Source organism: Oncorhynchus mykiss, chromosome 18 (genome assembly GCF_057628025.1).
Source record: "Oncorhynchus mykiss isolate SJ-2025 chromosome 18, ASM5762802v1, whole genome shotgun sequence".
In the NCBI taxonomy this organism is placed as follows: Eukaryota; Metazoa; Chordata; class Actinopteri; order Salmoniformes; family Salmonidae; genus Oncorhynchus; species Oncorhynchus mykiss.
Window position 1 is genome coordinate 3,333,161 of NC_143039.1, and position 15,942 is coordinate 3,349,102.

General features: G+C 47.0%; 2 protein-coding genes and 1 non-coding gene across 12 annotated transcripts in view; 1 reads left to right on the forward strand and 2 right to left on the reverse strand.

The window, feature by feature from the left end:
* LOC110513522 (FERM, ARHGEF and pleckstrin domain-containing protein 1) overlaps positions 1 to 9,994 on the reverse strand; it is a 120,051-nt gene extending 110,057 nt beyond the window's left edge. For all 5 annotated transcript variants that reach the window (XM_090206947.1, XM_090206946.1, XM_090206945.1 and 2 more), the window contains exon 1: positions 9,380 to 9,994. The gene's annotated coding sequence lies outside the window, so the exon portion shown is untranslated. The remainder of the gene's footprint in view (positions 1 to 9,379) is intronic.
* Positions 9,839 to 9,912, reverse strand: trnai-aau (transfer RNA isoleucine (anticodon AAU)). Its single transcript has one exon. It is a non-coding gene; the product is annotated as a tRNA-Ile (tRNA).
* A 153-nt stretch (positions 9,995 to 10,147) lies between the features above and the next one.
* LOC118948704 (serine/threonine-protein kinase 24) overlaps positions 10,148 to 15,942 on the forward strand; it is a 104,290-nt gene continuing 98,495 nt past the window's right edge. Inside the window, exons 1-4 of one of the 6 annotated variants that reach the window (XM_090206950.1) lie at positions 10,148 to 10,460; positions 10,921 to 11,153; positions 13,076 to 13,306; positions 14,658 to 14,714. In XM_090206950.1, the coding sequence (XP_090063076.1) occupies positions 11,112 to 11,153; positions 13,076 to 13,306; positions 14,658 to 14,714 (330 nt within the window). In that variant the 5' untranslated portion in view covers positions 10,148 to 10,460; positions 10,921 to 11,111. Of the gene's footprint in view, positions 11,154 to 13,075; positions 13,307 to 14,530; positions 14,715 to 15,942 lie in introns of all 6 variants that reach the window. The other 5 variants (XR_016488225.1, XM_090206951.1, XR_016488224.1 and 2 more) reach the window with 5 other exon arrangements.

The following is a 15,942-nucleotide window of genomic DNA, read 5'->3' on the forward strand; positions in this document are numbered from 1 at the left end:
CTAAACCAGGCCAGATGCAGTACTTCCCTGTCTAAACCAGGCCAGATGCAGTACTTCCCTGTCTAAACCAGGCCAGATGCAGTACTTCCCTGTCTAAACCAGGCCAGATGCAGTACTTCCCTGTCTAAACCAGGCCAGATGCAGTACTTCCCTGTCTAAACCAGGCCAGATGCAGTACTTCCCTGTCTAAACCAGGCCAGACGCAGTACTTCCCTGTCTAAACCAGGCCAGATGCAGTACTTCCCTGTCTAAACCAGGCCAGATGCAGTACTTCCCTGTCTAAACCAGGCCAGATGCAGTACTTCCCTGTCTAAACCAGGCCAGATAGAGGACTTCTCTTTCTGAATCAGAGAGCACTTCATCTGAGGGAGTGAACCCCATCGGTGGTCAGTGACCTAACAGCTAACACAGCAACATTTCAGCCAGCTTGCAGGTGAGTCACTAGACTCCTCCATGACGACGAAACAAGTCTAGAAAACCCAATGGTATTTCAGCTGGGACAGACTAAACCAGACAGTAACGTTGATATAGACAGACACATAGAGGGATTAAAGGAGGTTGAAGGATGAGACAGAGCATACCTCTGTCCCTCAGCCCTCAGGCCATCCTCCTCAACGTCAGCGGAACCACAGTCCTGCTCCTCGGCCCCCTGGAGGGGTCGACACTAACGGAGCCAACGGAGATGCGGATCCACAGCCCTCCTTCTCAACCCCCTGGAGGGGTCGACACTAGCGGAGCCAACGGAGATGCGGATCCACAGCCCTCCTTCTCAACCCCCTGGAGGGGTCGACACTAACGGAGCCAACGGAGATGCGGATCCACAGCCCTGCTCATCGGCCCCCTGGAGGGGTCGGCACTAACGGAGCCAACGGAGATGCGGAACCACAGCCCTGCTCCTCAACCCCCTGGAGGGGTCGACACTAACGGAGCCAACGGAGATGCGGAACCACAGCCCTGCTCCTCAACCCCCTGGAGGGGTCGACACTAACGGAGCCAACGGAGATGCGGAACCACAGCCCTGCTCATCGGCCCCCTGGAGGGGTCGACACTAACGGAGCCAACGGAGATGCGGAACCACAGCCCTGCTCATCGGCCCCCTGGAGGGGTCGACACTAACGGAGCCAACGGAGATGCGGAACCACAGCCCTGCTCCTCGGCCCCCTGGAGGGGTCGGCACTAACGGAGCCAACGGAGATGCGGAACCACAGCCCTGCTCATCGGCCCCCTGGAGGGGTCGACACTAACGGAGCCAACGGAGATGCGGAACCACAGCCCTGCTCATCGGCCCCCTGGAGGGGTCGACACTAACGGAGCCAACGGAGATGCGGAACCACAGCCCTGCTCCTCGGCCCCCTGGAGGGGTCGACACTAACGGAGCCAAGGGAGATGCGGAACCACAGCCCTGCTCCTCGACCCCCTGGAGGGGTCGACACTAACGGAGCCAACGGAGATGCGGAACCACAGCCCTGCTCCTCGATCCCCTGGAGGGGTCGACACTAACGGAGCCAACGGAGATGCGGAACCACAGCCCTGCTCCTCGATCCCCTGGAGGGGTCGACACTAACGGAGCCAACGGAGATCCGGAACCACAGCCCTGCTCTTCGACCCCTCCACTAACGGAGCCAACGGAGATCCATTTGCACGGTCGCTCTCGCTACCTACATGTGTGCGACTGAATGTTTGGAACACAACACAAACGGAGAGCACTTTACTGTCTACAAAACACAACGTTCCAAATCAGTGAGTTCATCAATCCCAGACCAGATCAGACATGACCGGGCTGAATTAATCTCATCCTATAGAAGTTCCTTCCACCATTCTCCTGTTGACTGATCTAAAGACTAAATAGGTGACAGCATCATAGGTTGAGGGATTTGACAGACGACAGAACATGCGACCTTCCGAGAAAAATAGCCGTATTTCAGCTACAGTAGATCCCCAGGGATAAGTCAGTATTTCAGCTACAGTAGATCCCCAGAGATAAGTCAGTATTTCAGCTACAGTAGATCCCCAGGGATAAGTCAGTATTTCAGCTACAGTAGATCGCCAGAGATAAGTCAGCATTTCAGCTACAGTAGATCCCCAGAGATAAATCAGTATTTCAGCTACAGTAGATCCCCAGAGATAAGTCAGTATTTCAGCTACAGTAGATCCCCAGAGATAAGTCAGTATTTCAGCTACAGTAGATCCCCAGGGATAAGTCAGTATTTCAGCTACAGTAGATCCCCAGGGATAAGTCAGTATTTCAGCTACAGTAGATCCCCAGAGATAAGTCAGTATTTCAGCTACAGTAGATCCCCAGGGATAAGTCAGTATTTCAGCTACAGTAGATCCCCAGAGATAAGTCAGTATTTCAGCTACAGTAGAACCCTGGTCAAAAGCCTCCAAAATGGCACCCTATTCCCATAGACCCTGGTCGAAAGGATCCAAAATGGCACCCTATGGGCATTGGTCAAAACCATCCAAAATGGCACCCTATTCCCTATGGGCATTGGTCAAAAGCCTCCAAAATGGCACCCTATTCCCTATGGGCCCTGGTCCAAAGCCTCCAAAATGGCACCCTATTCCCTATGGACCCTGGTCAAAAGTCTCCAAAATGGCACCCTATTCCCTATGGACCCTGGTCAAAAGCCTTCAAAATGGCACCCTATTCCCTATGGACCCTGGTCAAAAGCCTCCAAAATGGCACCCTATTCCCATAGACCCTGGTCGAAAGGATCCAAAATGGCACCCTATGGGCATTGGTCAAAACCATCCAAAATGGCACCCTATTCCCTATGGGCATTGGTCAAAAGCCTCCAAAATGGCACCCTATTCCCTATGGGCCCTGGTCCAAAGCCTCCAAAATGGCACCCTATTCCCTATGGACCCTGGTCAAAAGTCTCCAAAATGGCACCCTATTCCCTATGGACCCTGGTCAAAAGCCTTCAAAATGGCACCCTATTCCCTATGGACCCTGGTCAAAAGCCTCCAAAATGGCACCCTATTCCCTATGGGCATTGGTCAAAAGCCTCCAAAATGGCACCCTATTCCCTATGGGCCCTGGTCCAAAGCCTCCAAAATGGCACCCTATTCCCTATGGACCCTGGTCAAAACCATCCATGGGGAATACCACAAAACCACTAAATCAGGCATTCAGAGCAGCAAAATCACTACACCGGGCATTCAGAGCAGCAAAACCACTACACCGGGCATTCAGAGCAGCAAAACCACTACACCGGGAATTCAAAGCAGCAAAACCACTACACCGGGCATTCAGAGCAGCAAAACCACTACACCGGGCATTCAGAGCAGCAAAACCACTACACCGGGAATTCAAAGCAGCAAAACCACTACACCGGGAATTCAAAGCAGCAAAACCACTACACCGGGCATTCAGAGCAGCAAAACCACTACACCGGGCATTCAGAGCAGCAAAACCACTACACCGGGCATTCAGAGCAGCAAAACCACTACACCGGGAATTCAAAGCAGCAAAACCACTACACCGGGCATTCAAAGCAGCAAAACCACTACACCGGGCATTCAGAGCAGCAAAACCACTACACCGGGAATTCAAAGCAGCAAAACCACTACACCGGGCATTCAGAGCAGCAAAACCACTACACCGTGCATTCAGAGCAGCAAAACCACTACACCGGGCATTCAGAGCAGCAAAACCACTACACCGGGCATTCAGAGCAGCAAAACCACTACACCGTGCATTCAGAGCAGCAAAACCACTACACCGTGCATTCAGAGCAGCAAAACCACTACACCGTGCATTCAGAGCAGCAAAACCACTACACCGGGCATTCAGAGCAGCAAAACCACTACACCGGGCATTCAGAGCAGCAAAACCACTACACCGGGCATTCAGAGCAGCAAAACCACTACACCGGGCATTCAGAGCAGCAAAACCACTACACCGGGCATTCAGAGCAGCAAAACCACTACACCGGGCATTCAGAGCAGCAAAACCACTACACCGGGCATTCAGAGCAGCAAAACCACTACACCGGGCATTCAGAGCAGCAAAACCACTACACCGGGCATTCAGAGCAGCAAAACCACTTCACCGGGCCTTCAGAGCAGCAAAACCACTACACCACGCAGGCTATGTGCACACTGCCCACAAAATGAGAAACTGAGCTGCACTTCCTAACCTCCTGCCCAATGTATGACCATATTAGAGACACATATTTCCCTCAGATTACACAGATCCACAAAGAATTCAAAAACAAACCCAATCTTGATAAACTCCCGTATCTACTGGATGAAATACCACAGTGTGCCATCACAGCAGCAAGATTTGTGACCTGTTGCCACAAGAAAAGGGCAACCAGTGAAGAACAAACACCATTATAAATACAACCCATATTTATGTTTATTTATTTTCCCTTCTGCACTTTAACCATTTGAACATAATATGACGTTTGAAATGTGTTTATTGTTTTGGTACTTTTGTGAGTGGAATGTTTACTGGGGAAAAAGAGACGTTTATTTCACCTCTGTTCATTATCTATTTCACTCGCTTTGGCAACGTATACACGTTTCCCATGCCAATAAAGCCCTTCGAATTGAGAGAGAGGGAGGGACAGGCACAGCACCATAAACACATTGAGAGAGAGAGAGAGAGAGAGAGAGAGGAGAGAGAGAGAGAGAGAGAGAGAGAGAGAGAGAGAGAGAGAGAGAGAGAGAGAGACAGTTACAGATCCATACAGCTATGGAGCCTCCATCCTACTAAACTACACTGTAGTAGTTACAGATCCATACAGCCTCCATCCTACTAAACTACACTGTAGTAGTTACAGATCCATACAGCCTCCATCCTACTAAACTACACTGTAGTAGTTACAGATCCATACAGCTATGGCGCCTCCATCCTACTAAACTACACTGTAGCAGTTACAGACCCATACAGCCTCCATCCTACTAAACTACACTGTAGCAGTTACAGACCCATACAGCCTCCATCCTACTAAACTACACTGTAGCAGTTACAGATCCATACAGCCTCCATCCTACTAAACTACACTGTAGCAGTTACAGATCCATACAGCCTCCATCCTACTAAACTACACTGTAGCAGTTACAGATCCATACAGCCTCCATCCTACTAAACTACACTGTAGCAGTTACAGATCCATACAGCCTCCATCCTACTAAACTACACTGTAGCAGTTACAGATCCATACAGCTATGGAGCCTCCATCCTACTAAACTACACTGTAGCAGTTATAGATCCATACAGCCTCCATCCTACTAAACTACACTGTAGTAGTTACAGATCCATACAGCCTCCATCCTACTAAACTACACTGTAGCAGTTACAGACCCATACAGCCTCCATCCTACTAAACTACACTGTAGCAGTTACAGATCCATACAGCTATGGAGCCTCCATCCTACTAAACTACACTGTAGTAGTTACAGATCCATACAGCTATGGAGCCTCCATCCTGCTAAACTACACTGTAGTAGTTACAGATCCATACAGCCTCCATCCTACTAAACTACACTGTAGCAGTTACAGATCCATACAGCCTCCATCCTAATAAACTACACTGTAGCAGTTACAGATCCATACAGCCTCCATCCTACTAAACTACACTGTAGCAGTTAAAGATCCATACAGCCTCCATCCTACTAAACTACACTGTAGCAGTTACATACCCATACAACCTCCATCCTACTAAACTACACTGTAGCAGTTACAGATCCATACAGCCTCCATCCTACTAAACTACACTGTAGTAGTTACAGATCCATACAGCTATGGAGCCTCCATCCTGCTAAACTACACTGTAGTAGTTACAGATCCATACAGCCTCCATCCTACTAAACTACACTGTAGCAGTTACAGATCCATACAGCTATGGACTCTCCATCCTACTAAACTACACTGTAGCAGTTACAGATCCATACAGCCTCCATCCTACCAAACTACACTGTAGTAGTTACAGATCCATACAGCTATGGAGCCTCCATCCTGCTAAACTACACTGTAGCAGTTACAGACCCATACAGCCTCCATCCTACTAAACTACACTGTAGCAGTTACAGATCCATACAGCTATGGAGCCTCCATCCTGCTAAACTACACTGTAGCAGTTACAGACCCATACAGCCTCCATCCTACTAAACTACACTGTAGCAGTTACAGATCCATACAGCCTCCATCCTACTAAACTACACTGTAGCAGTTACAGATCCATACAGCTATGGAGCCTCCATCCTACTAAACTACACTGTATTAGTTACAGATCCATACAGCTATGGAGCCTCCATCCTACTAAACTACACTGTAGTAGTTACAGATCCATACAGCCTCCATCCTACCAAACTACACTGTAGTAGTTACATATCCATACAGCCTCCATCCTACTAAACTACACTGTAGCAGTTACAGATCCAAACAGCCTCCATCCTACTAAACTACACTGTAGCAGTTACAGACCCATACAGCCTCCATCCTACTAAACTACACTGTAGCAGTTACAGATCCATACAGCCTCCATCCTACTAAACTACACTGTAGCAGTTACAGATCCATACAGCTATGGAGCCTCCATCCTACTAAACTACACTGTAGTAGTTACAGATCCATACAGCTATGGAGCCTCCATCCTACTAAACTACACTGTAGTAGTTACAGATCCATACAGCCTCCATCCTACTAAACTACACTGTAGCAGTTACAGATCCATACAGCCTCCATCCTACTAAACTACACTGTAGCAGTTACAGATCCATACAGCTATGGAGCCTCCATCCTACTAAACTACACTGTAGCAGTTACAGATCCATACAGCCTCCATCCTACTAAACTACACTGTAGCAGTTACAGATCCATACAGCCTCCATCCTACTAAACTACACTGTAGCAGTTACAGACCCATACAGCCTCCATCCTACTAAACTACACTGTAGCAGTTACAGATCCATACAGCCTCCATCCTACTAAACTACACTGTAGCAGTTACAGATCCATACAGCTATGGAGCCTCCATCCTACTAAACTACACTGTAGTAGTTACAGATCCATACAGCTATGGAGCCTCCATCCTACTAAACTACACTGTAGTAGTTACAGATCCATACAGCCTCCAGCCTACTAAACTACACTGTAGTAGTTACAGATCCATACAGCCTCCATCCTACCAAACTACACTGTAGTAGTTACAGATCCATACAGCTATGGAGCCTCCATCCTACTAAACTACACTGTAGCAGTTACAGACCCATACAGCCTCCATCCTACTAAACTACACTGTAGCAGTTACAGACCCATACAGCCTCCATCCTACTAAACTACACTGTAGTAGTTACAGATCCATACAGCCTCCATCCTACTAAACTACACTGTAGCAGTTACAGATCCATACAGCCTCCATCCTACTAAACTACACTGTAGCAGTTACATACCCATACAACCTCCATCCTACTAAACTACACTGTAGCAGTTACAGATCCATACAGCCTCCATCCTACTAAACTACACTGTAGCAGTTACAGATCCATACAGCTATGGAGCCTCCATCCTACTAAACTACACTGTAGCAGTTACAGATCCATACAGCCTCCATCCTACTAAACTACACTGTAGCAGTTACAGATCCATACAGCCTCCATCCTACTAAACTACACTGTAGCAGTTACAGACCCATACAGCCTCCATCCTACTAAACTACACTGTAGCAGTTACAGATCCATACAGCCTCCATCCTACTAAACTACACTGTAGCAGTTACAGATCCATACAGCTATGGAGCCTCCATCCTACTAAACTACACTGTAGTAGTTACAGATCCATACAGCTATGGAGCCTCCATCCTACTAAACTACACTGTAGTAGTTACAGATCCATACAGCCTCCAGCCTACTAAACTACACTGTAGTAGTTACAGATCCATACAGCCTCCATCCTACCAAACTACACTGTAGTAGTTACAGATCCATACAGCTATGGAGCCTCCATCCTACTAAACTACACTGTAGCAGTTACAGACCCATACAGCCTCCATCCTACTAAACTACACTGTAGCAGTTACAGACCCATACAGCCTCCATCCTACTAAACTACACTGTAGTAGTTACAGATCCATACAGCCTCCATCCTACTAAACTACACTGTAGCAGTTACAGATCCATACAGCCTCCATCCTACTAAACTACACTGTAGTAGTTACAGATCCATACAGCCTCCATCCTACTAAACTACACTGTAGCAGTTACAGATCCATACAGCCTCCATCCTACTAAACTACACTGTAGTAGTTACAGATCCATACAGCCTCCATCCTACTAAACTACACTGTAGTAGTTACAGATCCATACAGCCTCCAGCCTACTAAACTACACTGTAGTAGTTACAGATCCATACAGCCTCCATCCTACCAAACTACACTGTAGTAGTTACAGATCCATACAGCTATGGAGCCTCCATCCTACTAAACTACACTGTAGCAGTTACAGACCCATACAGCCTCCATCCTACTAAACTACACTGTAGCAGTTACAGATCCATACAGCCTCCATCCTACTAAACTACACTGTAGCAGTTACAGATCCATACAGCCTCCATCCTACTAAACTACACTTTAGTAGTTACAGATCCATACAGCGCTTGTTTATGGAAGACGGTTCACCTGTGTTAATTAGCTATCTATCATGCTCTGAACACCTGGTAATAAAGGGGGAAGTGTCGTGGAAGTGTAGATTCCTCGGATTGAGGCCGCCATAGCTGTATAAATCTGTGCAGAAACTGTTACAGTATATTTTTTCATTTTGAACGATTCTTTCTTGCTGATGTTTCGAAAAGCCATAAAGCAAGCTATGATTGGCGTTTCTAAATGATTATTGACGTTTCACAACATTGTAAAAAGTCGGGATTGTAGTTGACGTGAAAGAGTCCTGGGCGAAGCTGAGAAGTGTAGGGAGAAGGCAGGATGTCTTCTCGAGTTTGAGAGGTAATGTTACTTCTACTGACTCTTATGTGTAACGGGAACTGAGTAATGATCAAGGCGAAAACCCATCAACTCATACTGCGAACACATGGTGTTAGCCAAAGCCCCAAAACAAATATTACTTTATAGGCTACCCCTGTCTTGGATAACGTGGCTATTCACTATGATCCTGTTGGACGAGTACCTTATATAACACACACACACATCTATTATATTCCAACTGGAGTACATCTGTAAATTCAGACAACTCAATGGAGAGAGAGAATTAACTGGCAAACCGTAGGAATTAGAGGTAAAGGAAAAATACAGGACATGATTGGCATTGGTTTTCCACTTGCATTTAAAATAGTACGGCTGTCTACCATCTAGCCGACACGGGCAGGGTGCTCAGGTAACCTAAAAGACATAAAAGACGCCCGTTCCTTTCTTACCTTTTTTCCTTCCGATTTGTCCACGTGTATATTTTCCAACAGTGTGTTGACCGAGGTGCGTTCCTTTACGATCCAACTGCGCTGACTTGAAGCAGTTTAAAGTTTCAGAAAGGAGAAGCGGCTCTAAAACGCTGATTCTTCCTGGTCGCCATATCGGCTCGACTGACTGACGGCTAACAAACACTGCGTTACGCAGACTTCCATTGAGTTTATTACAGTCGTAACTGCACTACAACTCAGCTGGTGTCCTTTGTATCAGGCCTCTAGAGTAGGAGCAATAGTACCACATAGTGGCTTCCCATAAGCATGACCATAGTTGGGCCAGTTCAAAGTCAACCACTATAATAGACCCATATCCTATGGGACCAATGGAGTAGAATAGAAGAAGTCCAACTTTATCTAGAGAGACGAGTAAATACAAACACAGCCTCTTCAAACAGTCACAAAAAAAGAGGGTCATGGCCAGTACGGGTATCGAACCCGCGACCTTCGCGTTATTAGCACGACGCTCTAACCAACTGAGCTAACCGGCCAAGTGAACACAGTGGAACACAAAAGTAAAAAACACCCGTTTGCTTTTTATAAACGCTACAATAGTATTATCGGCTCATCTAGATTTCAACGTATTCTACAAACAGTTACAAAATATCATGATTCTTATCATGTTATGATATCACATGTAGTAAATTGCTCGGTGGAAATGTCGTGAACGGTGTTGTTTGAGCCCTCTGCTCCGTTCCCACGTCGGGCGCGTCCAACGCTCTGCTTAGCGTCGATATGGATCCGCCAGTTGCGACAGCACTGACAAGATGGTGGATAGGACAGGAGGAAAATTAGGAACAAAACACAGCTAATATGTATAGTTGACAGCGTGTAAATGGCCTTTTTTGGATTTTAAGTTAGCCAAAACGATTACAAGATCGGAGCGTTTCATATCTATTGAATTTGGGTTTATGTTTGCGAGACGCAGGACCAAAAATGTTGTTTTCTGGCTGCTGGATGAAGGACCCGTCGGATAACGACGTGACAGCCAGTAGTCCGATAGATAATCAGTGATATTAGATCGTGAATGAACTTTACGGTAAAAAAAAAATACATTGAAACCGTTCACTAGTTCGGTCCAGCTAACGTTGTCAGCTAGTTATTTGTTTTCCTGGTTGATTTGTTGTCACTGTGCAGCTATTTGTTTTCCTGGTTGATTTGTTGTCATTGTGCAGCTATTTGTTTTCCTGGTTGATTTGTTGTCATTGTGAAGCTATTTGTTTTCCTGGTTGATTTGTTGTCATTGTGCAGCTATTTGTTTTCCTGGTTGATTTGTTGTCATTGTGCAGCTATTTGTTTTCCTGGTTGATTTGTTGTCATTGTGAAGCTATTTGTTTTCCTGGTTGATTTGTTGTCATTGTGCAGCTATTTGTTTTCCTGGTTGATTTGTTGTCATTGTGCAGCTAGTCAGGGGTAGATACTAACTAGCTTGCTAATTCCACAAGGTTTTCGTGGCCGAGTCGACATGTTTTAACTTTGTACGGCGCTTGTTGGGGAAGGATTCACAGGACGCATCGATAAGGACGCAAGACGCATTGATAAGGACGCATCGATAAGGAAGCAAGATGCATCGATAAGGACGCTCGACGCCATCCCCCGTCGGACCGACCTGCTGCGTTGTGTATTCTGGGGTTGTAACTAGTGACCAGCTAGTTAGCTGTTATAGCTGGTCAGACTGTCGACAGGTGACATGGCTCACTCTCCGGTTCAGAGTAGCCTGCCAGGGATGCAGGTATGCTGTTTTCACCTCATGTCAAGTAGCTAGTTAAAGTACACCTTACCAAAGTGTTACATACTGAAGCTAGCCCTCACCTGCTGTCATCTGATGTTAACAATACTAAAGACATGCTCCATAGTGTTATATACTGAAGCTAGCCCTCACCTGATGTTAACAATACTAAAGACATGCTCCATAGTGTTATATACTGAAGCTAGCCCTCACCTGATGTTAACAATACTAAAGACATGCACCATAGTGTTACATACTGAAGCTAGCCCTCACCTGCTGTTAACAATACTAAAGACATGCTCCATAGTGTTATATACTGAAGCTAGCCCTCACCTGCTGTTAACAATACTAAAGACATGCTCCATAGTGTTACATACTGAAGCTAGCCCTCACCTGCTGTCACCTGATGTTAACAATACTAAAGACATGCTCCATAGTGTTATATACTGAAGCTAGCCCTCACCTGCTGTCACCTGATGTTAACAATACTAAAGACATGCTCCATAGTGTTATATACTGAAGCTAGCCCTCACCTGATGTTAACAATACTAAAGACATGCTCCATAAGCACAGCATGCTGCCGATAGAGAGAGACAGTGAATTCCCTTAGTTCATTCTGCATGTCCAATAATAGGCTAGTACAATATTTAACATTAAATTATCCTAGGAGTCACATTGGGGCTACCCCATACTGATGACTAAAAGGAACAAACATAATTTTGTGACTATAATATTTTTTTAAATGACTCAAATTGACCTAGTATTATGCAATGATGAGCATATGGACACAGTTGATTCAGTCATTCAGTCATTCAGTTGATCTTAGGTCCAGCAAAGTTCCAGCACACAAACAGCAGTATTTTGAGAGAGGTTCAATCAACAACTGAGTGTTTCTGCTATGATTAGACTAAAGCAATGGAAAACAGAGGATTCTCTGAGCTAGGCTAAAGACTAAAGCAATGGAAAACAGGATTCTCTGAGCTAGACTAAAGCAATGGAAAACAGGATTCTCTGAGCTAGGCTAAAGACTAAAGCACTGGAAAACAGAGGATTCTCTGAGCTAGGCTAAAGCAATGGAAAACAGAGGATTCTCTGAGCTAGGCTAAAGCAATGGAAAACAGGATTCTCTGAGCTAGGCTAAAGACTAAAGCACTGGAAAACAGAGGATTCTCTAAGCTAGGCTAAAGAGGACTGGCCACCCCACATAGCCTGGTTCCTCTCTAGGTTTCTTCCTAGGTTTTGGCCTTTCTAGGGAGTTTTTCCTAGCCACCGTGCTTCTTCACCTGCATTGCTTGCTGTTTGGGGTTTTAGGCTGGGTTTCTGTACAGCACTTTGAGATATCAGCTGATGTACGAAGGGCTATATAAAATAAATTTGATTGATTGATTAAAGACTAAAGCAATGGAAAACAGAGGATTCTCTGAGCTAGGCTAAAGACTAAAGCAATGGAAAACAGAGGATTCTCTGAGCTAGGCTAAAGCAATGGAAAACAGGATTCTCTGAGCTAGGCTAAAGACTAAAGCACTGGAAAACAGGATTCTCTGAGCTAGGCTAAAGCAATGGAAAACAGAGGATCCTCTGAGCTACGCTAAAGCAATGGAAAACAGAGGATTCTCTGAGCTAGGCTAAAGACTAAAGCAATGGAAAACAGAGGATTCTCTGAGCTAGACTAAAGCAATGGAAAACAGGATTCTCTGAGCTAGGCTAAAGACTAAAGCACTGGAAAACAGGATTCTCTGAGCTAGGCTAAAGCAATGGAAAACAGAGGATCCTCTGAGCTACGCTAAAGCAATGGAAAACAGAGGATAACATTACCCTCCTCCCCCCTCCCTCTCCCCCTCCCTTCTCCTCCCTCTCTCCCTCCTCCCCCCTACCTCCATCTCTCCTCCCCCTCCCCCCTCCCTCTCTCCCTTCTCCTCCTGTAGAACCTGAAGGCAGACCCAGAGGAGCTGTTCACTAAGTTGGAGAGGATCGGTAAAGGCTCGTTTGGTGAGGTGTTTAAAGGAATAGACAACAGGACTCAGAAGGTGGTGGCCATTAAGATCATTGACCTGGAGGAGGCTGAGGATGAGATGGAGGATATTCAGCAGGAGATCACTGTGTTGAGTCAGTGTGACAGCCCCTTCATCACCAAGTACTATGGATCATACCTGAAGGTAGGTCATAGGGTTAGGGGTCAGGGTTAAAGGTTATGGAGCAGGAGAGGTCAGTGTGACAACCCCTTCATCGCCAAGTACTATGTCTCCTATCTCAAAGTGAGCACCACTGTCCCATAAACCCCCCTGTTGTCCCACTGAACCACTGTCCCATAAACCCCCCTGTTGTCCCACTGAACCACTGTCCCATAAACCCCTCTGTTGTCCCACTGTACCTCTATACCACTGTCCCATAAACCCCCCTGTTGTCCCATAAACCCCCCTGCTGTCCCATAAACCCCCCTGTTGTCCCATAAACCCCCCTGGTGTCCCATAAACCCCCCTGGTGTCCCATAAACCCCCCTGTTGTCCCACTATACCTCTATACCACTGTCTCATAAACCCCCCTGTTGTCCCACTGAACCACTGTCCCATAAACCCCCCTGCTGTCCCACTGAACCACTGTCTCATAAACCCCCCTGTTGTCCCATAAACCCCCTGCTGTCCCATAAACCCCCCTGGTGTCCCATAAACCCCCCTGCTGTCCCATAAACCCCCCTGCTGTCCCATAAACCCCCCTGCTGTCCCATAAACCCCCCTGCTGTCCCATAAACCCCCCCTGCTGTCCCATAAACCCCCCCCTGCTGTCCCATAAACCCCCCTGTTGTCCCATAAACCCCCCTGGTGTCCCATAAACCCCCCTGGTGTCCCATAAACCCCCCTGTTGTCCCACTATACCTCTATACCACTGTCTCATAAACCCCCCTGTTGTCCCACTGAACCACTGTCCCATAAACCCCCCTGCTGTCCCACTGAACCACTGTCTCATAAACCCCCCTGTTGTCCCATAAACCCCCTGCTGTCCCATAAACCCCCCTGGTGTCCCATAAACCCCCCTGCTGTCCCATAAACCCCCCTGCTGTCCCATAAACCCCCCTGCTGTCCCATAAACCCCCCCTGCTGTCCCATAAACCCCCCCCTGCTGTCCCATAAACCCCCCTGTTGAAGGCTTTTCCAGGTTGTTCTCTAAACATACTATACTTCAGCGAAGTGTCCTCTTTTCTGGCCTAGATACTTAACAGTTAGAGCCACTAGATAGAAGAACCGAAGGGAAAGTGCTACTCCCCTGCAGACATCTGGCCCACAGGCTGATATTTAGGACCATCGTCATGTTAGTAGGAAGGGATTTAACATCATTTTAATCTCACTTCCCACTTCTCTCTATTTAATCCCAAATGGAACCAGGATAAAAGACTCCTGACTCCCACCAGACAGAGCTTCTCAGGGCATCAGCACTTATTGCTACAGATTTGGAGGAACCAGCCCCTGTCCTAACAGGGCCTCTGTAACTGGCTTCTCTTGTCTGCTTCAGGAGGCCAAGCTGTGGATCATTATGGAGTATCTAGGGGGAGGCTCGGCATTAGATCTGGTGAGTGATGTTACCAGTAGTCAGACGATATGTGGACGTTGTGTTAGCTAACGGTTGTGTGAGTTTTGCTAGCAAACAGGGGCGGTTGTGTAAGTTGTCCTAGCAAACAGGGGAGGTTGTGTAAATTGTCCTAGCTAACAGGGGAGGTTGTGTAAATTGTCCTAGCTAACAGGGGTGATTGTGTGAGTTGTCCTAGCTAACAGGGGTGATTGTGTGAGTTGTCCTAGCTAACAGGGGTGATTGTGTGAGTTGTCCTAGCTAACAGGGGTGGTTGTGAGAGTTGTGCTAGCTAACAGGGGAGGTTGTGTGAGATGTGTGAGTTGTGCGAGCTAACAGGGGAGGTTGTGTGAGTTGTGCTAGCTAACAGGGGAGGTTGTGTGAGTTGTGCTAGCTAACAGGGGAGGTTGTGTGAGTTGTCCTAGCTAACAGGGGAGGTTGTGTGAGTTCTCCTAGCTAACAGGGGTGATTGTGTAAGTTGTGCTAGCTAACAGGGGAGGTTGTGTGAGTTGTGCTAGCTAACAGGGGAGGCTGTGTGAGTTGTGTGAGTTGTCCTAGCTAACAGGGGAGGTTGTGTAAGTTGTGCTAGCTAACAGGGGTGATTGTGTGAGTTGTGCTAGCTAACAAGGGAGGTTGTGTGAGTTGTCCTAGCTAACAGGGGTGATTGTGTGAGTTGTGCTAGCTATCAGGGGTGATTGTGTAAGTTGTGCTAGCTAACAGGGGTGGCTGTGTGAGATGTGTGAGTTGTGCTAGCTAACAGGGGAGGTTGTGTAAGTTGTGCTAGCTAACAGGGGTGATTGTGTGAGTTGTGCTAGCTAACAAGGGAGGTTGTGTGAGTTGTGTAAGTTGTGCTAGCTAACAGGGGAGGTTGTGTGAGTTGTGCTAGCTAACAGGGGTGATTGTAAGTTGTGCTAGCTAACAGGGGTGGTTGTGTGAGATGTGTGAGTTGTGCTAGCTAACAGGGGAGGTTGTGTAAGTTGTGCTAGCTAACAGGGGTGATTGTGTGAGTTGTGCTAGCTAACAGGGGAGGTTGTGTGAGTTATGTAAGTTGTGCTAGCTAACAGGGGAGGTTGTGTGAGTTGTCCTAGCTAACAGGGGCGGTTGTGTGAGTTGTGCTAGCTAACAGGGGAGGTTGTGTGAGTTGTGCTAGCTAACAGGGGTGGTTGTGTAAGTTGTGCTAGCTAACAGGGGAGGTTGTGTGAGTTGTGCTAGCTAACAGGGGAGGTTGTGT